The 23,931-nt window shown below is 36.0% G+C and overlaps 1 protein-coding gene across 1 annotated transcript in view; it reads right to left on the bottom strand.

The window, feature by feature from the left end:
* Nucleotides 1–23,931, bottom strand: part of LOC149074660 (tyrosine-protein phosphatase 10D-like) — a 403,111-nt gene that overhangs the window by 246,994 nt on the left and 132,186 nt on the right. The window contains exons 6-8 of the mRNA XM_089247098.1: nucleotides 14,366–14,641; nucleotides 10,866–10,966; nucleotides 3,426–3,594 (exon numbers count right to left, since the gene is read on the bottom strand). Of these exons, the coding sequence (XP_089103224.1) occupies nucleotides 3,426–3,594; nucleotides 10,866–10,966; nucleotides 14,366–14,641 (546 nt within the window). The remainder of the gene's footprint in view (nucleotides 1–3,425; nucleotides 3,595–10,865; nucleotides 10,967–14,365; nucleotides 14,642–23,931) is intronic.

The raw sequence follows: 23,931 nt of genomic DNA, 5'->3' as shown, positions 1-23,931 counted from the left end.
GTGATCCGATAAAGATCGCCTAACTCCTGCAGTAGGACTAGATTGATGAGACAACAGACTTCCATTGGTGTACGGTATGAAAATTGAGAAATAATTCTGTTATTCGTAACCTATTTAATTGTTAAATAATTAATAAATTTACTTTTGTTAAAAAACTAGAAATTTCTTTGAAATCATTTGTCTCTCTCCTTTGTGTATCTATTGCACCGATTTCGCCAGACCAGAATCCTGGGTAGTTATGCTGGGATGTTGCAGTAGAAAATAACTCAAAATCTTGAGAAATAACTAGAAATTGCTTTTTTAAATGAAATCAAGACACGAGGCTGGGCAGCTACTTGGAATCTCGCCAAACCTTTTGGAATCTGATTTAGAAAATACACATGCGAACATTTTTAAATATTTTATTTACATATGTACTTATTTTACACATACAAAACTGTTCAAAATGTATAACCATTATCCTTCGTAGTCTGACAATACACGAATTTTCTTGTGGTAAACTGGTTCAAAATCACTTTCGTCACTTGAAGATACTACCTCGCACTCGTTTAGAGTTGACTTTTTTTCAGTTACCAATAGTTGGTGATCAGTTTTTGCGACGACTGTTGTTTCACAAGACGCTTGTGTATGTCTCGGTAGCCAGATATACAAGATTGAAGCTCCTTTTGGAATTTTGAAGTTCTTTCAGAATTGGCATCGATTGCAAGAAAATGACCTTCTAATTTACTGCAAAGTTGGAGTCCTGCATAGATTTTATCTGCTGTCATATAATCGGGTTCTTCTTGCCCATCAGTAACATCTGTTACGTAATTTATGATGTCATCATCCCTTACGGTTTCATCCTGAATCATTTTCACTGAAAGTATTAAAACCTCCGCCGATGCCATGTGCTAGCGTAACGATGTGATGAAATATCAAAAATCAAAAAAAACTAAATGGCCGATCAAACCTACTAATTTTTTTTATTGATAACTTCATCAGTTATGTTCCAATTTGATTGAAATTTTCATAAACGGCACAAAAAAAAATCGCATAAAAAAAAAAAAACTCACAAAAAAAGACCAAACAAAAACAGGTTTGAGTGTATTTTGTACAAAAGCTTGCAGCAAAGCTGTCTCAGTATCATAACCCACCCATGAGAGTGGGGCTGGTAGAGCTTCAGGCCTGGTGCCTGAACCATTCTTGCCATTTATTGTCTTTTTTTGACACTATTAGTTCACTTTATAGAGGGGATCCGCTGAAGAGCGCAGCCTTCGGGGCCCCTGTTCCAGGATGTTGGGGGGGGGGGGGATTCATGTGCTTTATCGGCACCCAAAGGAAATTTCACTGTAGAATACGACGTCTGTTTATGCCAATTTTCATTCTATCCAGCATCAGACATTATGGCCTTCTACGAACTGAAACAGCAGGGGTCGTGTGGTAGCCCTGAGGACACACACAAAATGCTGTTGTTCTTGAATGTCTTTTCTTCCTTCCTAGGAGAACGACTGCCATCCGAGAGGGGGGGGGGGCCCTTGTACAATCTTCTTTTTTTCGTTTGTTTTTTTTCGTTTACTTGTACATGTGTATAGTTAAAAAAATTTCAATCAGAATAGAAGGTACGTAGTTCAAGATATCCGTCCATACGAGAGTACAAATTGATATGATTGATATTAAAGAGTCCTGTCTATTTTCCTATGGGACATATCTGAAAGAAAAAAATCAAAAATACCTTTCCAAGGGCCCCTCCGACTCCCGGCCCCAGGGCTGGAGCCCTGTCAGCCCCCCCCCCCCATGTGGGGGCCATGCAGAGTGCATGCATTCAATTAGGGAAAATATCCAAATAACTTGCAGAATTTAGTTACATCATTCACGTTGCAAGGTGTTGTATAGTTATTAAAATAAAAAAAATTACTTTTTATACAGACACCCTGTACCCAAAAACCCAATCAGAAAGTTGTCGCCTTACCTTTCCCGAGGCCAACTAAAAATAAATTCCATGTTTTAAGTGAAATATTCGCTGAAATATTCAAATTCAAAAAACTGAAGAAAGATGGGGAAAAAATAACATTATATATAAACACAGCTAAAATGATTTACCCGTTTTACTTTTTTTTAAAAGGTTCTTACTAAACTTTTGAATTCAATTTACTCCTTTAAATTTTTTTTCCCCACCACCTTATTTCAGGAAAATAAGATAAAAACATAGAACTCAAAATTCGTTCTTTCCCAAATTTTCTGCTGATTGGTCATGAAATCAGCCATTGTTGATTTTGTGGATTTGGAACAGCCTTTACGAAATGTGGAGATCAGTGCTGAAATAACCATGTGTGGGTTCCTTAGAACCAATTTCATATGCTCCTTATATTTTCCAGATTTTTATAAGTCCTGATATTAGATTCTTGTTATTTGTTCTATTTTCATGCTCTGGATCACAAACTCGTCACAGTACTCCTTTTGATTAGGCAAAAATATGTCAAAACACTCTCAACCCTTTGAAAGGCAGACATTTTTCTAAAACTCATAGAAAACCATGTAAACAGGTGGTCACATAACCACCATCTGTGCTAATGCTCTTGAAAGGGTTTTGATAGTGTACAACACCTCAATTCGATCACTAACCCTTTTTTAGCCTTACTTCATCTTCTCTCTTTTTCAAACACAGGCAAGAATTTGTTGTTACGCTATGGCTGATAAGTACAGATAAGATCAGTGCAATTTAAAAATAAGAAAAATAATGCAACAAACTCAAACACCTAATTAAAAAAAAATATCTGGGAAAAAAAAATCTATAGTGAATTGAGTATACCCATCACAACATAGTTGAATGCAACTCCAGAGAAACTATGCAAATTCCATGGTAACTCTGGCAATTACTCATGTAAAATAATCTCTATAACTAGAATCTGGAAAGTTCAAGGTTCTGAATAATCTAAAATGTAATAGAATTTTTTTAAATTCCTTTTCAAAACCTCACTCTTTCTGTTATTTGCCAAGAATGTGTTTTGTTTAATTTTTCTTACCAATGGCAGTAATTTTAATTTGAAGAGAATTGGACTGGGTAAGTCTTCACCACTAGCACTTAGCTATAGCCTACGGTCTTGGGTGAGCCCACATGCCAGGATTTTCCACAGGTCTTTCTATAGTAAATTCATAGTGTAGTATATTTACCATGAAAAAAGTATAAGGTGGTTCCCCTCACCCAAAACTCGTTTTCTATAGTTTTCAGGTAATTGGAGTCTTTCATATCCAAGGTGGTTTTGGCTCCCATTCACCTCAAATTATCAAGACTCTACTGTACTTATTTTTTTAGCTTCTATTTGTGTATAACAGATTCAAGGGCTGCAACAGGCAAAATGCCCAAAACAAGGTAACTAAAAAAAAGCAAAAAAAGGTAAAAATGTCCACAAAAATATGTATGTCAAATGTTTTATATTAAGACTTACTTGTTGCTTGATGAACAGTTGCTGGGTCACTAGAAACACCTTCGCTGATAGCAACAACACTGATAGAATAATTTCTGCCTGGAAGAAGGTCAAGTAGCAAGTACTTAGTATCATACACAACTTGAGGGATACCATCTCCATTATATGTTTCCTGTTCATTGCTGCTTACCTAAAAAGTATAAACAAGTTTTCAGCCTTAGTTAAATACACCAAAATTTAAAAAAACAGAACTATATAAAACAAAATTTCTAATGGTTCTAAAATTTAAAAAAAGATGCTTGAAAACTTTGAATAATTAAATTAAATACAAAATTCAATCTAACCATAATTATTTTGATTTTAAAGCCTATAGGATTAAGTTTTTGCAAAGATCTACTGCAATGTTACATAAATTATTCAATGATCAAACTTGCTCCTGAAACTACTTGTGTAGGTGAAAAGTTGAAAGAATAAAAAACCACATTGATCCTGTTCATGAAACAGATAATTTAACATATTATCTCTTTCAAACTAATCGTATTAATACCCAGCAGTTATCATTGCAGAATGAGGGAGACTTTTACACAGATCCAAACTCCTTACCAAACAGATCCTATATATATACCGCATATACTCGTGTGTAAGCCGACTTATATATATGCCGACCCCCCAACTTCAGGACCACCAAAACCGCAATAAATTGAAAACCTATGTATAAGCTGACACCGAAAAATCCGTGCATTTCAAAGAAAAAAAATGCTTATATTTTTATGCAGAATCAACAGCTTACGAAAATTTACAATAGAAAATGATTCAAACTTTTTAATCCGTTTCTTTTGAGTCTCCAAGCTCATCGTAATCCATCAGATAATCATAAGGGGAGCAGCATCTTCATTTTTATCCTCATCTGGGCTGTCATCGCCATTGTCACTTTCAAAGAGGTTATCATCTTCAGTTCCATCCATCGCATTGCTGATGCAACACTTTTTGAAGGATCGGCAGAAACAGAATTCCATGCCTCGTGTACCCATTGGCACACTAAGCCAATGTCAGGTTTCTTCAAGGCACCACTTTTTGTAGTTTCTTTATCATCGGAACTCATCCATTCGATCCACAAATTTCTTAAGGTATCCGACTACCTTTCTTGTTACTTTTCTTTACAATGGTTCTGGAGTGAACTTTATATACATTTTTTGATAGAAAGTGTCTCGAAATGGTTAAAACAGTGACAAATTTTGGTCTATCATACTTTCTATGAAAAAGTCGTTTTTATGTCAAATTTTAGGCAAAATTCATGTGATATTCGAAACACAATTGTAAAAAATTTTATTAATGAAATCCTTTTCACAGTGCATTTAGCTAGTAATGTTGCAGGTTACGAACAGAAATTTAAAGGATTGCGTGATATGTTCATAAGTTACACCAAAATATGTTTAAGTACGTGTGAATTTTTTGAAATTTCATCCTACATTTTGTCTATAAAACACTATAATTAAAAAAAATATATGTGTTAGTCCTTAGATTTTCATTCATAACCTCAACAATATATAGCAAAATATCACATTAAAATTTCGTAAGGATGGAATGCACCAATTTTTACAAATCATGTCACAAACTCAAGTAAAATGTCAAAAATAGCATTCTTCGTAAAACACGTTTAAAGTCTTTATTCGCGCATTACTTGTATGTAAAAACGCAACACTAAAGTGAAGGTAACTTTGATTCTAAGCGTCATATAAACAAAACAAGGCCAGTTTTGGAATCACAACATATAGGGCTTTTATAAAAAAATAGTAGTCTTAGGTTAGGTTTTTTACTCCCAGACCACGTAGTCGGGAATGCGGGTTAGTTAATGATAATCACAACAGTACTGACGGGGAATTACCCACCTCTGACTTGGATGGCTTCTCGATTGACAACAAACCACCGGGCAAATTAAAATGTGTGTTAATAAATGCCAGGAGCTTGGGTAACAAGAAAGATTTTTTAGAAACTATGATAGTTGTGGAGGACTTGGATCTTATAGCCATTACAGAATCTTGGGCAAACGATGGGGATGAATCTTTCTTACACATCTCCGGATACGATACTTTTTTGAGAAATAGATCTGATAGGAAAGGGGGTGGAGTGTTGATATACGTGAAATCATGTTTGAAGGCTAGAGAGTGTAACGTGAAGAGAAGCGATATTGAAACTGTACGGGTTGAGCTTGAGAACAAAAGACGTCATGAACTTATTGTTGGGGTTTGTTACAATCCACCGAATAGGGATCAAAACTACATCGCCAAATTGCATGATGAAATTTCCTACATGTGTAAGCGAAAGAGGGTTCTCATACTAGGGGATTTCAATTACCCAGATATTGATTGGGAGAACCTTTCATCTGGAAATCAGTATGAAAGAGACTTTGTTAAGTTGGTGCTCGAAAATTTTTTGTATCAGCATGCATCAGAAGCCACTAGGGGTACTGCTATTTTGGATTTAGTTCTTACTAGTTCTGAGGATCTAGTTGAACATGTTTCGGTAGGGGAAGAGTTTTCTTCCAGTGATCATCGTATCATCAGATTTCACTAACTTTTCCTCGGGTAAGGTTGATAACAAAAGACTGGTTCCTTGTTTTCGGAGAACTAACTTTGATGTTTTGAGAAGAAGGTTAGCGCAAGTTTTCAAAGACCGGTTGGAATCAGTAGGAGTGGTAAGTCAATGGAAAAAATTTAGTACGAAGCTGCCCTCAGTTTTGCACGACGTCATACCCTTTGTTTGAAAAAAGCGTGTTTGTACATCGCACCCTCTGTGGTTCACTGATAGAGAACCTTTATCTTGAAAAGAAAAGAGCATTCAGAGAGTATAAAAGTGGACGAGGTGACCTATCATTGTTTACTGATAAAAGAAGACTGTTGAAGAAAGTGATAAGGGATAGTAAAAAGGAAGTTGAATCTAGGTTGGCAGATAACATTGGCTCTGAGCCAAAATCATTTTTTCGATACGTCATTAATGGATGTAAGGGGACAGTTGGCCCCATCTCGATAGGAGGGTCTAGGTTAGAGAGCAATGTTGACATGTGTAGTGCTTTCAATGACTTTTTCGTGTCGGTTTTTAACAAAGATAATGATATTCAATATACGGGTGTTGCATGGGGAAATAAAATTCTCAACGATATTTAAGTAGAAGACGTTGAGGTCCTAAATCTTCTAAAAAATATATATGCGAGAAAAGCACCAGGACCAGATGATATATATCCCAGGGTCCTCAGGGAATGTGCTAATGAATTGTTAGGGCCAGTCGCACAAATATACAGGAGTAGTGTTGCTGAGAGTATCGTCCCAAGGGATTGGACACTTGCTAATGTTGTTCCGATATTTAAGAAGGGTAGTAGAGAAGCTGTGTCCAATTATCCTCCAGTGAGTTTGACGAGCTCCCTCTCGAAAATTTTGGAAATTATCATCAAAAGGCAGTTTGTGAAGTGGATAGATGAGAATAATGTATTGTCGGAGGCAACTTGCTGAATTGGATAGAATTGTGGTTAAGAGATACAGTGTGTGTGGGGCCAAGTGTCCTTGGCCCCACACACACTGTATCTCTTAACCACTTGGCCCCATACTTTTTTCTCTTTTTATCGATAAACTCGATCAGGGTATCGATGGGATAACTAGCAAATTCGCAGATGATGTGAAGCTAATGGGGGTACTCGGGAATCAAAGCGACAGGGAGTTGCTCCAGACCAACTTAAACAGGATTGCAGCATGGGCAAATGAATGGAGCATGACGTTTAGCGTTGATAACTGCATGGTCGCTCATTTTGGTTCGAACAACCCACGGTTCTCTTACGAGTTGAATGGTGTCACTATTCCGGATGCAGCTAGGGTCACCGATTTGGGAATTCTCATTGACGAGCGGCTTAGGTTTTCTGAACATTGTTTAGCGGTGGTCAAAAAAACGAATAGAATGCTTGGTCTCATTTTCAAAAAGGTCTCTTCGTGTTCTCCTAAAGTCATTCTTCCGCTTTTTCGAGGTTTAGTTCGTCTTGGACTGGAGTATGCTGTAAGGTTTTGGAGACCATACCTACAGAGGGATATAGACTTGGTTGAAGGGGTGCAGAGAAGAGCTACGCGTGTCCTTATTGGAACACTGGGCTTGAGTTATGAAGAGACACTTCATTTTTTGAATATGTTTACATTGAATGAACGCAGATGTCGAGGAGATATGATCGAAGTGTTCAAAATTTTCAATGGGATGGATAGAATGGACCATGAACTTTTAGTACACCGCCAATCGACTGCTTTTATCGATTGGTAAGGGACAATGCAAGATTATGGTGTTGCAGGGAATTTTTCTCTAATAGGGTTGTCAATAAATGGAATAGCTTACCCCCAGAGGTAGTAAATTGTAACACAATTGACACGTTTAAAAAGAAGTATGATAAACATGTTGGGGTAAATCGAGAAGCTATCCATTCTTAGAATAAGACAACCATAAGTATTCTTTATGGGCATTGTAAAATATTTTGTCATGTGTATATATTGTTTATAATGTTTCTAATTACATTTTTAATTGGGTTGCTTTATTTTTGAAATATATGACATCCATATTTGTTATTGGCATCTTTTTCTCAGCCACCTCGGTGGGCATTTTGCCTGTTGTGGTGTTGCATTTGTATTTGAAAAAAATGAAAATCCATATTTTCTTCCAAAATGACGTTTTCAACGTAGTCGGATACCTTAAATAGTCTTTGAGTCTTGTTGATGCTTACATCTGAAGGCTGTACAATTGACGTTATCCTACCTAGTATAGAAAACAATGATGTTTTCAATTTCTTTGCCTCAGCTTTGACATAATCCATTCCATGTGGGGTTTGAACATATCCCATACCAATAATGCCGGTTTCTCGAACACTGCAGCAAAAATGACTACTGATTTGGGGGTCAATATGTTTTCTCATCAAAAACTGACCAGAGTATAAGCCAACCCCCCCCCCCCTCCCACTTGAGGAATAAATTTTTCCACAAAAAAAACTTTGCTTATACACGAGTATATATAATTCCCTACTTAAACAAATATGAAATATTCTTAATAAGTAAAAGTAAAACCGGACACTTTTTCTCCTACAAAACTGCGGATTATTATACAAATACAAAAGCCACAACAGGCAAATTTCCCAACAAGGTAGTTGAAAAATATGCCCATAAAAAATATTGATGTCAAACTTAACCAAAATACAACTCAATAAAAAAGCATATTTATCATCAAAAAATATTATATAATACACGGCCCATGAAAAGCATTATGGTTGTCTTATCTAAGTATGGATAGCTTCTCAATTTATCCCACTATTGCTATCATACTTCTTTTTAAAACATTGTGTTAGAATACACAACCCTTAGGGGTAAGCTATTCAATCTATTAACAATCCTATTAGAGAAAAACTCCCTGCAACACTGCAACCTGAAATTGTTCCTTACAAAAATGATACGACTACTTGTCAAAACAGTTGATTGACAGTGTATTAATAACTCGTGATCCATCCTGTTGAAAATATTGAAAACTTCTATCATATCCATTCCCTGACACTCGCATTCCTTCAATGTAAACATAATCAAGAAAACAAGCCTCATGTACCAACAAGAGCATGCGTAGCTCTTCTCAGCGCAATTTCATCTCATCTATTAAATGCTAATTTTTGTTTATAATTACTATTACTAAACCACACATTCCTCTGTGGAATTTTTAACGAATTGGTACAAGTTGGAATGTGTGCGTATGTGTTGGGATCCCAATGTAAAATTTGTCATGTGTAGTGCTGCCATCTGGCATCAATTTTTCTAATTATGACTGAAGTGAAATGATTGAATAATTGTACAGTTATAGACTTGTTGCTCTCTGTGACGAGACTTTTTAAAGGGGAGATCAGCTTGCATTGCGTTTCAAAGTTGGGAGAACCATGGGAAACCAACTTCAGCCGACCACTACTGTAATGGCAGTGGGATTCGAACCGACTCATGATGCAAGTCAGTCACTATGACCACTTGACTTTCATACAGCCACTTTTTAAAATTACTACACCAAGGCTCAATAACACCAGTTCTTACATATTATTTGAATATGGATTTTCTTAAAATAATGATTCATTCCTTCACATGTCTAGAGCGATTTGCAGATTTCTCAATCTGTAGTGTTTTTTATTAATGATCAGCTTATGCATTTGCATAATAATTCCTTTCCAGCCATCTTTTCATTCATATGAGGAACCTGAATGTTACAAATGGTGTTATACCACATGGCATTTGGATATTCATGATTTCACATGACAAAAACACGAAATTCATTGACATGCTTAATCAGAGAATTGCACAATTATTAAGATATATTAAGTTCCCAAAACATAATAGTCACATAAACACAATTTTTTTAAAGATTTGATCCTTTAATTTACATTTATAAAAAATTTTTTCACTTTATTCGATTTTTGTTTCAAATCCTAACAAAGCAGTAATTTGTTAAAAAATAATTTTATTTATAGGAAAAGGTTATGATGCAATCGCACCTTTTAACATGTATGCAATATATTGCATGCATGACAAATGTAAATGTGGGTAAAATGATTCTAAGGTGATTCCACATCATTTCCATTGTGTCCATGAAATTTATTTCTTGGTAAGTTTAATGTTGGTACAGCAGCATTCAAACATTATTTAAATGAATATTTCGCAAAACTCAATGTGAGCAGTTAGTTAAATCTATATCTTTTCCATATTTTTGAGAAGTACGGTACAGTCAAACTCAATGGTTTGTCAGTTGCTGCCTAAAGCATCTACCTTAAAAACAACTGATTACAGGTGCAATTTTGATTACTGGTTTGATAAACTCCACAAAAATAGTTATGGGTTGTATTATAACCAATATAAAAATGGTGGAACCCCCAATTTGATGAACCCAATTAAATGACAGTTTCATCAAATCCATGACATTTTTTAAAATATGAATTTACATGATCTCAAATACATACAAGAATATTTTAAAATTGTAGATCTACTGTATATATAGAATGCATAGCTAACAGCACACACCACAAATTAGTGGCCATCTGTTGATCCTAGAGGCATATGGTAGAACACGTTTTACCCACATTTATCCAGGTTTTTTTTGTCCAACTCTTCATTTTTTAATTCAAATATCTCAGTGAATATTGTGCTTGAAAACATGAATTTTTTTTTTTTTGGTCTCAGCAGAGACAGAGCAACAACTTTCTAATTGAGTTTTTGAGTACACGGTGTCCACATAAAAAGTTATCTTTTTATTTTGATAACTATACAACCCCTTACAACATGTATGGTGTATCCGAGTTCTACACATTTGGATAATTTTTTAATTTGAAGTATGCCTCTAGGATCAAAGGTTCACCAGTAATTTGTAGTGCATGCTGTTAGCTATGCACTCTGTATATTTTGAAACATTTATTCTTACTAGATAAGAATCCTGTAAGCTATCATTGTTAGGTTGCCACTGAACAAGAATTTCTCCAGCTTCCATAGCAGATGCATTAAGTTGAACCACTGGTAAAGGCTCTATAAGAACAAAAGTGATTATCAGAAGAAAATTAAAAGGACACAATAAAAGCAAATACAATTCTCAAAGCAAGTACCATATTAGCATCTGTATAGTAAGCTAGGTAATTGTGTGTTTTAAAACCACATGCTTTGGCAGGCGTGGGGAAAGAGCCCCAGGCTGCAATCTAGAAGAGTTGACAAAATAGGGATTATAAATATAGACAAAAGTAAAACAAAAATGAACAAGTTAAAAACCAAATAATGAAAAAATGTTTGCTTCAAAACATAATGCAGAAGAAATAGCTTACATAACTATGGTGTTTTAACACTAGAAAGACAGATTGGGGAACCATACCTAGAAAAATGGCAAGGGTCTATCTGACCCCATAGATTTTTCAGGTAATTTTTTAACATTTTCATATTTTAAAAAGCATGGTATAATATTTCTAAGGCTGGTATTACACTATTAAAGTTTGATAGAATCCCTTTTATAAAAATCAAAAAATCAAACCAATAAAGCTCATAGGTTACATTCAAGCAAATGCAACAGATAATCTTATTGGTTGAATTTTTCAAGTTTTATAAAAGGACTTTTAGAAAACTTTTATAGTGTAATGCCGGCCATAGACAGAATAGAGTTATAACACAAATAATTAAGGTTGAAATAATTGATCTATTAATACATTTTTATTATTTATGTAATTTTTAAAACAGTCTATACAAACTACCTTTCTTGATGCATGTTGGATTGGAGTGAAGATTTTTATTTTCTCCCTAATTGGAGTGTTGTCATTGTGTTACATCGCTTCAAATTTTGAATAGGATTAACGACAGTGTGATCTTGTTTTTTTCACAGTTGGAAACACCTGATGATCTTTCCAAAGGGTTTAAAACGAAGCTTGTCAATTTTGATGATAAAATATAGATAATTCAAGTCATATGAAATCATTATCTTAATCCACGAATTATGCGTAAAATGCAATAATTTGGAATCTTTGATGTTCTAATGATGAGGAAGGTCATGATATTTCATAAACTTCCATCTGCATCACTTCTTTTGCAACCAATAGATGGATGGAGGATTAATGATACCTCTAAGATCTTCTAAGGTGTTTTTGTGATTTCAATATGGTTTGCATTTATCATTTCCAGTAACATTTTAGTTTACAGCAATATTTTTTTATTATTTATTAGTTTTAAATTCACAAAATCCGGTGGTTTTAAAAAATATATTTTTCTGTATTCTTTTCCAAAATCACGAACACCACTGAAAACTTCTGTACATATGCTTCTCAACAACCTCTGATATGTGCTGGAATTGCACTGCTGGCCACCGTAAATGCAACACCCTGAAGGAAGCATGCAAATAATATGAAATTTACAACATGCATTAGCGGAGGTGAAATATGCAAATGATTAGAATTTCAGCGCAGACGCACATCACGCGCGCCTGTGGCGCCACTTCAAAGCGCTATTTAAGGCTTGGAGATTTCGACGATTTGAAGTACAGCAATTGTGTTTTTCTTGTGGTTTTTTCAAAAAAACGATCAATTATGCCTCGTAGAAAACAGCGATCATCTTTTGATCAAGTATCCGAGTTCGACAGAGGAAGGATAGTGGCCTACCGAGATTGTGGATTATCTTTCAGGGAAATCGGTAGTCGTGTTGGACGAAACCAAACAACTGTAATGCGGATATGTGATCGTTGGATGCAGGAGGGTACGACGGACCGACGTGTTCGATCGCATCCACCTCAGTGCACCACTTCACGTGATGACAGGCGTATTGTGCGTATGGCAGTGACGGATCGCTCAGCCACATCACGAACCATAGCACAGCATGGTTACAGCATTCAGTCGGTACCGCATCATCCAGTGTCTGAGTGTACCATTCGATGCCGTTTACAGCAGAGTGGTCTGTCCACAAGACGTCCATTGCTTCGTCTACCCTTGACGCAGAACCACAGACGTCTCCGCCGCCAATAGTGCGATGAAAGAAGGATATGGACGGCACAATGGAATGAAATTGTCTTTACTGACGAGTCACGCTTCTGTCTGCAACACCACGATGGTCGGATTCGAGTCTGGAGACACCGTGGAGAGAGGATGCTGAACAGCTGCGTTATGCACCGCCACACTGGTCCTGCACCGGGTATTATGGTATGGGGCGGTATTGGATATCACTCTCGCACTCCTCTTGTACGCATTGCCGGTACTTTAAAAAGCCAGCGCTACATCTCCGAGGTGTTGGAGCCAGTTGTCCTTCCTTACCTTCAGGACTTGCCCACAGCCATATTTCAACAGGATAATGCGCGACCACACGTGGCACGCATTGTCCAAAGTTTCTTCGTCAATCGCCAGATTGAATTGCTTCCCTGGCCAGCTCGCTCTCCGGATCTTTCGCCGATAGAAAACATGTGGTCCATGGTTGCTCAACGATTGACCCAGATTACATCCCCAGCTGCCACACCAGATCAACTTTGGCAACGCGTGGAAGCTGCTTGGTGTGCTGTACCCCAAGAACACATCCAAAGTCTCTTTGAATCAATGCCGAGGCGTGTGGCAGCGGTGATCACCAACAATGGCGGCTACTCTGGCTACTGATTTTGGCAGGAACCCCACTTCACAGAAGTCTATAAATTTAATCATTTGATGCTTGGTTAACATGTTATCTACAAAATAAATATTGTTGCGATATCTCTTGTCTTTCTTGGTGTTGCAATTTGGGTGGCCAGCAGTGTATATTCCGCAGCTCGAGAACACATTTTCTACCCTTCCTCGCAAAGTTAGCCATGAACAGACCTTATCTCATCCTTGAAAGAAAACAGTTTTGGGGAAAAATTTTTTTAAAATTTTCAATTGCAGATTTCATACAGCGTGAAAGAGAACTTCAATCTGCATAGCAGTTCACCTAGAATTATAAGATGAATTGCCTCAAATTTGACAAAGTTAATGAAAAAATATGCAAAAATAGTAATTTTTTCCTAAACATGGTAGATCATGATTACAAAGTAATGAAAAAATTGATAAAGTATTTACTTGCTTTGTTCTTGTTTGCAAATAGCAAACAAGAACAAAGCAAGTGACATGCCTGAATGCCAGTAACTAAAAAACTTATGTATCCTGCTAGAGATGCCTGCATTAGCATGAATGCAAACATTTCCAGTCCAGTCACCAATTTACTGGGAATAATTATTGTTCAATTTATATTCATTTATGCAGTGTTTTAGGCCAATTACTTAGTAATGTTCACAATCTTGTACATCACTGCACTTGCAATGCTTGCATAAATGAATGTTTCGTATTTTCTTCTGTGCATTTAATAAGTACAGATGAACATAAAAAAATCATATTACTGAAAAATAAATACAATACAGCACATTTTCATGAATATATATAAAAAATTCTGATTACATACTTGTTGTGATATTTCCTAAGGCTGGCCAACTTGCTACATTTCCACTGACTGTTTTAACAACAACTTCATATGTTCTCCCAGGCTCTAAATCATTGTGAAAATTCACAATTCGCTCTTCATGAATTCCAACAGTCTGTCTGGCATTGCTGCGTATACCCAATGCTACTTGATAACGATCAAATTCAGAAAGTACTTTGGGAGGAGACCACATTGCATCAAAGGAGTATGGTGTAGCTGTTGCTTTATTAAATGTGACATTTGTAGGAGGCAATGGCACTAAAAGAAAATAAAAACAAATGAGAAGAAATTTACAAAACTTTATCACCATATTTTAGTCATAAAACAAAACAATAGTAATTTTTATAAAGTTGTTCAGCTATATAGTTTTCATAGCTATTAGCTCCTTCAGCTAATTCAAAGTTGGAGCCTATTCACTATTTATTCCATTAGTTTTCTAAAACAGCAATTTTTTTTATTTTTTCATTAGCTCGAAGTTTCTCTCAAAATAAAGGATACTGCAATTATGGCTGGACATTTTGCCACCCCCCCCCCACCACTAAAAAAAAAATATGACTTCTTTTATAAATCAGAATTATTCAAATTTTTTCAACAGCGTGGCTATCGGAGAAACAAATGCAGTCGTCTTTTGACATGAACGATTTTCAACTGATGTACATGAATATTGTATAATAAGGTATCAAACGATACCTTATTATACAATATACTCTAATACACACTAAAAAGATTCCTAACAAATCGAAAGCTTTGCTTCAACTACACCCAGTAAAAACAGAAAAACCAGGAGGAATTTTGTTCATGACGTCACAATCATGTGGGTCAAACCTGACATCAAGGAATATATGATACAAACATCTTCCAATGCACAACATACTGATTTGTGCCAATCAGAATATTTAACAAATATACAAGGTGTCCTGTAAGTGTTAATGCAGCCTTTATCTTATCAACCACCTGTTGTAGAGGTACGATTTCAATTGGTATTGAGTTAGTATCAAATACATTTGAAGAATTAAATTAATGACTTTCGAAATTGTCAGGGAGGCATGTGCCACCCCTGGCTTTTTCAGTGTTAGACTCAGGCAGAAATCCATATTGGTTTTTGGAGAAGAAATTTATCACAGTTTTAGGTATATACAAATACAAAGCCCCAACAGGCAAAATGCCCAACGAGGTGACTGAGAAAAAGATGCCAATAACAAATATGGATATCATTATACTTCTAAAATATAGCAACCCAATTAAAAATGCAGTTACAAAAACTATAAACAATATATATACATGATAAAATATTAAACAATGCCCATAAAGAATATTTATGGTTGTCTTATTCTAAGTACGAATGGAACTTTTCGATTTACCCTAACATAATTATAATAGTACAACCGAGGATATTGTTCGATTCTTGAATTCTAATAACCTTAATAATTTCACGTGCACCAAGATGAAAACAAAATATAAATCATACGCCTTCTTCCATATTGAAGCTAATGAAGATGACATTAACATTTTATTAAATGGTGAACTCTGGCCTGAAGGTTCCATTATTTCTCCCTTTTATGGGAAATTACATACATCTCAAATTGAAAAGTCTGCCAATGTGGACACTAATTCAGACTTGGAACAGAGATTAAACGATAATAATTGACTAGAGAAGATATCTGTTTATTATCAAAATGTGCAAGGCCTTAGAACTAAATTATCATCTTTTAAAAATTCGGTTCTTTCCAGCAACCATGATTTTATATGTCTAACGGAAACTTGGCTTATATCAGATATACGTGATAGTGAAATGTTTGATGATACTGTGTATTTCGCTGTGACCGATCTTGCAGTAATCTTAATTCCTCGAGAGGAGGTGGAGTTCTTATCGCAGCAAAAAATAAATTTAAAGTTAGTTTTATTGCTCTTGACTGTAACTTGGAGATAACTTGTGTTAAGATATTTTGCAATGGTGGCAGAATCTTATATTTGTGTTGTGTTTATTGTTCACCAACTTGTGGCTTTCAGTATTATTGTGAATTGTATAATATCTTCGATAGATTTTACAATGATAAGCACAATTTAATTATAATTGGGGATTTTAACATTCCTGGAATTAATTGAAGTATTAGTTTCGATGACTTGCATGATGGTCGAGATATGTTTCTAGTCTTTTCAACTTCATGCAACAATATTCCTTAATTCAATGTAATTTTATCACTAACTCGTTTGGAAGAATATTGGATCTGGTTCTGGTATCTATTCCTTATTTTTCTGTGTCGGTCAACCGGGAGGAATTTCCTCTTATAAAAGAAGATGCCCACCATCCAGCATTATTGATATTTTTAGATAAACTTTCTGTAGAGTGTCATCCTACCAAACGGGTTAAGGATTTTAATTATGATTTTAAAAAAGCTGACTTTCATTCCTTGTATAATTTTTTTTGTCACTTTGATTGGAATTTTTTACATTTGTGCACTAATGTCAATGAGGCTGTTCATATGTTTTACTTCTACATTTTTACAATTTTTGATGTGTGTGTACCATTAAGAAAGAATTTTACTCGGAAATATCCTCCCTGGTTCGATAGGAATATTATTTACAATATCAAATGTAAGGAGAAATTTCGTAAAAGGTATTTGATGACTAATACTATCTCTGACCTAGTACAATACAAATGTTATAGAGCTAAGGTTAAACTCTATATAACACAGGCTCATAAAAAATATATTGATAATATTGAAGCAGCTCTTAGACTCAACCCAAAACAATTTTGGTCTTACTGTAACAATAAAAATAAGAATGCACCTAAGTATATGTATTTCGAAAACAATGTTCTATTAACAGACGCCTTGATTGCTGATGGTTTCGCCAAGTTTTTTGTATCGAATTTCACAACTTCTGGGAATGATCACAATCATTATTCTGCTTCAAACAACGACTTTCCTGTTTCTTCTGATGTTGTCAATATTCCTTATATCTCCGTAAATGACATCAAATGTAGTATAAAAAGATTGAAGGGGAGTGGCTCCAGAAGTATTGATGGTATACCTCCATATTTTGTCAAAGCGTGTGCTGAGCATTTGCTGTATCCACTTTTATTAATTTTTAATATGTCTGTTAAAAATGGGATCTTTCCGGATGAATGGAAGAAAGCAAGAATCGTTCCAATTCTTAAAAAAGGTGATAGACATAAAATTGAAAATTATAGAGGTGTGGCCATTCTGTCACCTTTCGCTAAAATATTTGAGTTAATTTTATATGATAAAATCTATGCTCAAATTAAGACCTGTATCTCCCCTAATCAGCATGGTTTTGTTAGAAATAGATCTACGGTTACCAATCTTCTTTCCCTCAATACCCATATTGTTGAAGCCATAGCTAATAAAATCCAGCTCGATGTAATTTACACAGATTTCGCTAAAGCATTTGATTGTGTAAACCACTCTATATTAATGTACGGATTTAAAAAAATTGGTTTCTGCGATGATACATGTAAATTTTTTGCTTCGTATCTAAAAAACAGATTGATTTTTGTATCTTTTGGCTAGTCTCTTAGTGATGGATTTTGTGCAACATCTGGAGTCCCTCAGGGGTCTGTCCTTGGACCGCTATTGTTTCTTATTTTTATTAATGACCTTGCCGCTGCTATTCATAATTGCTTATTATTTGCTGATGATTTTAAAATATTTGACTTTATTGTAAATTTTGAATCTTGTTCTATTGTTCAAGATAAATTAACCCACATTTACCACTGGTGTATCGAAAATCATCTACACTTGAATATTAACAAATGCTTTGTTATGTCTTACACCCGTAGGAAAAATCCTATCACATACTCTTATTACATTGGAACTGATATTTTACAGAGAAGATATTCTGCTACTGACTTGGGTGTAATTTACACCTCTGATTTTTCCTTTCGTGACCATATTAACGATATTTGTAGTAATTCGTATCGCAAACTTGGTTGCCTTAAAAGAATAACTAAAGATTTTACCAATTTGGATATAATGATTATTCTTTTCAATTCTATAATACGATCTAAACTTGAATATGCATCTGTTGTTTGGAATCCTCATTACAATAATGCTATTGATGATATTGAAATTATACAAAACTCATTTATGCGATATTTGTATTTTAAGAAATTTAGAGCATATGACATTACAATTTCGACAACTTTTTTCCGACAAATTTTTTTAATTACCAGTCTCCAAAAGGGAAGAAATTTCATTCTTTTGAAATTTTTCTTGAAGTTGGAAATATCGATTGTTCTTTTCTTTTATCAAAAATTGGATTCTTGGTCACACGGTACAATACAAGGTCAAATAAATTATTCTATGTAGCTCACTTTAGGACATTGATTGGTCTGTCTTGTGCTATTAACAGATTTTGTATTTTGTATAATAGTTTACCTGATGAATTTGATATATTTGCGACACCTATTAGTAAATTTAAAGAGCTTCTCTCCGATTGATCAGCGATATTTTTTTTTAATATTTAAATGGTGATTTCTTGTATTTGACTGTTAAATATTTAGTTATTCATTTTTTTTAATCGTCTTGTATGTTTTTATTTATTTTCATTTTTAATTGATCTGGTGATTTTATACAGACCTTTATTTTACTTATTTGGTATTGACTAGTGTTTGTTTTTATTTTATGTTTCATAGCTGTGTATTGCATTCGATTCTGTTTGATTTTATTATATTTACAATGTTTCGGTCATACCTTGCTGTAATTGGATTGTTTTCTGTAGCGTGGTATTAAATAAATAATATTTTTTTAGACGCGTTGATTGCGTTAGAATTTACTACCCTAGAGAAGGTGTGGGGGGGGGGGGTAAGCTATATATTCCATTTATTAACAACCCAATTAGAGAATAATGCCCTGCGACACCATAACCGAGAATTGTCCCTTACCAAATGATTACTCTTGTCCCCTCGTAAAAGCAGTTGATTGACGGCATATTAATAATTCATGGTCGAACCTATCCATCCAGTTGAAAATTTTGAACACTTTGATCATATTGTAACATGAGAGGCCTGCAAATTGTTAATATTATAATGGGGAGGTCCTGCGGATCGCCGGTGGAGACACTGCAGAGCTTGTAACATGACAGCCTCTGGGTCATGTTTTTCTTACTAATCTTAATATCAAGAGAGAATTCTTACCTTTAGACCCCAGGAACCGCTTAGCTACAGGAAACTCCTGCAGGTCTCGCTAGTGTTCTGCTATGGGCTAGTTCGACCGATTAGTGTTTTGGCTGGAGGGAGGGGTCTTCCAGTCGCTAGACGAAGATGAGATTGCAGGTCAGGCTGCTAATGTCCCATCAAAACTAATCTCTCGTCGATATTTTTCACTTATAATTCCTTAATAATATTGATGCCTCCCCGGGAGAGGTGTCACCTGGTCTCATTTGAATTTTGTGTCCTTTTTGTACGTTAACTATAAGTTTTATACTGCTTGCTTAAATATTTTGTTTGCCGGCGGATGGCCACGAACATCCGTTGGTAAATCGTTCCCTATTATCGTTGGTTGTGTTAAGTGAACCTGGCCAGTTCACCTGGCATGTTGCCAAACGATGGTTTGTTGTTTACAATAATACTTCTGAAACTATATGTAAATTATATCGAAATGTACCTCGTGTGACGTAATAGTTTTCTTGTTGTGACGAAGTGGTCCAAGTGGACAGAGAATATTTTATTTCATGATTGGTATAAGTATGGATTGTGTTTGTTGAACAATCGCATTTCATTTCACTCGTTTTACAAGCTTAGTTCTCCAATGTTGTAGCACAGTGGTGATAGTGTTTCACGTATCGGTTTAAATGTAACGAAACTTCATCTAGCCTTAGGCTCGGAATTATATCCCTTAATGCTTTTCTAAATTTACGTTTGTATTTCGGCAGATCCAGATTTCTTTTTATGAATTAATAGTAACTTCAAATGAGAGCTGTGACTTAGCCTTTGTAATGCACACCCGGTGACGATGGAAAGTCTCAACACCTAATGCACCCGGTGCTGATCAATTTGGTATCGTCACCCACGTTGAGTGGATGGGTCGATTCTAGCTATCCTCAACATCTGCCTCGTTGTGACCTGACTCCAAACCTTACGCAAACTGAGTCCTTTGGCATTCTGAGCTGATGTCCGATGATCAACATTTCATCTGTGGACTTATATCACTTGCCTGGCCAGATTCATTACTTGGTTCCAATGTTGTGCTAGTTCCAAATAGTGCGCTTTGATGTGTCATGATACAATCTCCAGCGTATTATATCCACTTTGGGAATATTGTGAATCTGCCTCCGTCAGGTCTACTTCTCAGAAGATGTCCATCTGGAAGCTGTTGGACTTTGGAAACAAAGCTCTTCCAGTCATGCCGAAATTCTAGACCGGTTTCAGATAAGTGTAATAATGATATGTGAAAATGTTTCTGTGATATATATATTTGTCTTTTAATAATAAACTAAAATTTAATAATGTTAGCAAGGAGTTCTTAACTAAATTTTGTAATAGTGTTATTTTTGTGAATTTTGAATAAATGCCTTAATTTGAAATATGACATTGAGTCGTTTCCTTTTCTGTCAAAAAACTTGAAAGTTAAAAGTAGAATCTGGGAGTGCATGAAAGGTTGCAAGTTGTCGTCAAACTTAGAGAAATTGTGATAATATATATCATGCAATATAGATTTAAATTATAAATATTTTTGCTGATATAGTTATACATGAAAAAAAATATTTTACCTTCATGCCGCCAGTGGGCCATAGACCACCTTGCGGTCAATAACATCATGAAATTCCTCAATCTGCAATAGACTCAGTGTTGTAGACCCTGGTCAGGTCTACAATGCTTTCATTTAAAGTTGTTACCAGATTTCATATGCCATTATTGTACAATATTGTTTTACTCTGTGATTATGCAAATAAGTATTTTTCTGTCAGAATGTTTTAGATTTTCCAGGGCTGCTGTGTGGCGGAGTTTTGCCAATGATTGGTGTTAAAAGTGACTATGCAGGTTATGCGCGCCAAACGACCGGAAGAAGAAAAAATATACAGTTGTTGCGAGTCAGTGTAAATAACATGTTGATGTCCTTTCATGTGTGAGAATTTTTGTAAATAAATTAATGTGATGATTGTTGACAAGTTGTTTTATAATCATAGTGGAGTCAGAGATATGCGTTATCAAATCAACTCGATTGACATACCAAACTTGGTTACACTGTGTGGAATGACGCAAGAACATTAATTAGCACGTGGCTGAATAAAGGTAGGCCAGATTCTTATGTTCACTTTCTTGTGTGTTCTCTGGGGTGTCAACAGTGCAATTCCGTTTGTGTTGGTATTGAAGTTTACATGCTCATAATGACGGATCCAAAACCTGGAAACTCAGCAGATGAGAAAGTTGAATCATGATGTGGTCGTGTGCCTGTCAAAGTACAAATTTTTGGCCAAACAATGTGAAACTATTTTTTGTTCAACTAGAGTCCAGTTTCAAGATGTCTGGTATTACTGTTGAGCAGACAAATTTCGACACATTAGTTGCTCAGTTAGACCTTGAAACAGTCACATGTTACTGATGTAGTTTGCGACCCGCCAACAGATCGGCCTTATTCTCAGCTGAAAGCCTGTTTGTCTAACGATGGTAGATAGATTCACGAGATGGCTTGAGGTAGTGCCACTATCCGATATGATGGCTGAAAGTGTTGCCAAAACGTTTGTACATGGGTGGATTGCACGTTTTGTTACACCTCAGGGGGGTAACATGAGAAAGGGGTGGACAGTTTGAATCTGGTCTTTTTCAGGGTTTTTCCCAAATGCTTGGCATCCAAATTGCAAGGGCGGATGCATATACTCCGCAGTGCAATGCAATGGTGGAAAGGTTACGTAGGCCACTCGAGCAAGCTTTAATGTGCCACATGCTAAAACAAGTCTTGGAAGGCCTCGACTCAGACTGGCATGAAGCTCTCCCATTGGTTCTTCTTGGGTCAAGGTCAGCATACAGGAGTGACCTTGATGCCTCAACAGCCCAGCTGACTTATGGCTTCTCACTCCGTCTCCATGGTCAGCTGTACGAAGATCAGCCATTGTTTAACACTCCCAACTACATTCCCCGATTGCAGAGGATCATCAGCTCCCTGAAACCAACGAATCCTGTGCGGCATGGACTTCCAAAGATCTACGTTCCGAAGGATCTCACCACCTGCACTCATGTCTTCATCCGCTGTGGTTCCTTCAAGAAGTCTCTCCAGTGCCCATACGAAGGTCCATTCTGTGTCATGCATAGATTGACTAAGGACTTTGTGGTAGCAGTAAATGACAAAGAAAAGGTGGCCAACATTGACAGATTAAAAGCCAACATTTTTGCTGTTGGATGAAGCCATTCAGGATGATTCATCACATTCCAGTGATAAGAACAAAACTTACATCTCCCGATACAAACGCAAAGTTCAGTTTCGTCTCACAAATTAAGTGTGAGACTGGCAAGGGAGTTGTGTGGCAGAGTTTTGCCAATGCTTGGCGTTAAAAGTGACTACGCAGATTACGCGTGCCAAGTGACCGGAAGAAAAAATATACAGTTGTTGCAAGTTAGTGTAAATAACATGTTGATGTCTTTTCATGTGTGTGTGAATTTTTGTAAATAAATTAATGTGATGATTATTGACAAGTCATCTTATAATTAGAGTAGAGTCAGAGAAATGTGTTATCAAATTAACTCTGTCGACATACCTAAGCTGATCCCGCTTTCTGCATTGTTTTGACAAAGGATGCTGGGAAAGATTTCCTTCAAATACCAGTGGAGCACTGGAAACAGACACAGGAATCGGTTGAAAGACAACTATTTTGACTTACTAATGCTCTTTGCCCAGTGAGGTGTGCACTGAGTAGCATCTCTTCCATCACCATGTACCATTGATTTCAGTGGCATGCATTAGCACTGCTTGAGTCGTCCGACCTCTCTATATGGCTGCCATATCATTGCCCACTTGATACTGGATCATGCGTCCTCCTGTGATATGCTGAGAGCCTGCCGCTGACAACTGGGTCCTGTTGATGCTGTTCCTGGGATTACTCAAATAGAATATGTGCTGGAGAAGCATCGCTGGGAGATGCACAACCTGGATATTTGTGACTAGAAGTTGTGGTTCCTGTGATGTGAAACAGTAAAAAGTGTCTAGACGGACTGCACCGGTGAAAGCCAACCATTTTGTTGTATCTCTTGTTGTTAAAACACTTTAATACTGTGATAACCGAATTAATGAAATTTTTTTGTGTGTAAAGAAAAAGCTTAACTAAAAATAACTGAATAAATGACTATACACGGAAAAAAGTTATCTTTCATTATCATCATCCGTTTAATCAAAAAAATAAACCGGGTATGCAAATGGATTGTTGCAATATCTCTCAGACACCTGCGTTCATCCAATGTAAACATTCAAAAAATTATGTCTCTTCATAACTCAAGCCATATGATCCAGTGAGGACACACGCATAGCTCTTCTCTGCATCCCTTAAATCAAGTCTATATCCCTTCGCAGGCATGGTCTCCAAAACTTTACAGC

Source organism: Pholcus phalangioides, unplaced genomic scaffold (assembly GCF_987345545.1).
Source record: "Pholcus phalangioides strain wild (caught in Gottingen) unplaced genomic scaffold, Ppha-v1.0 ptg000017l_1, whole genome shotgun sequence".
NCBI classification, from domain to species: domain Eukaryota; kingdom Metazoa; phylum Arthropoda; class Arachnida; order Araneae; family Pholcidae; genus Pholcus; species Pholcus phalangioides.
Note: the sequence above shows the minus strand (reverse complement) of the source record. Positions and strands in the feature narration are given on the sequence as shown.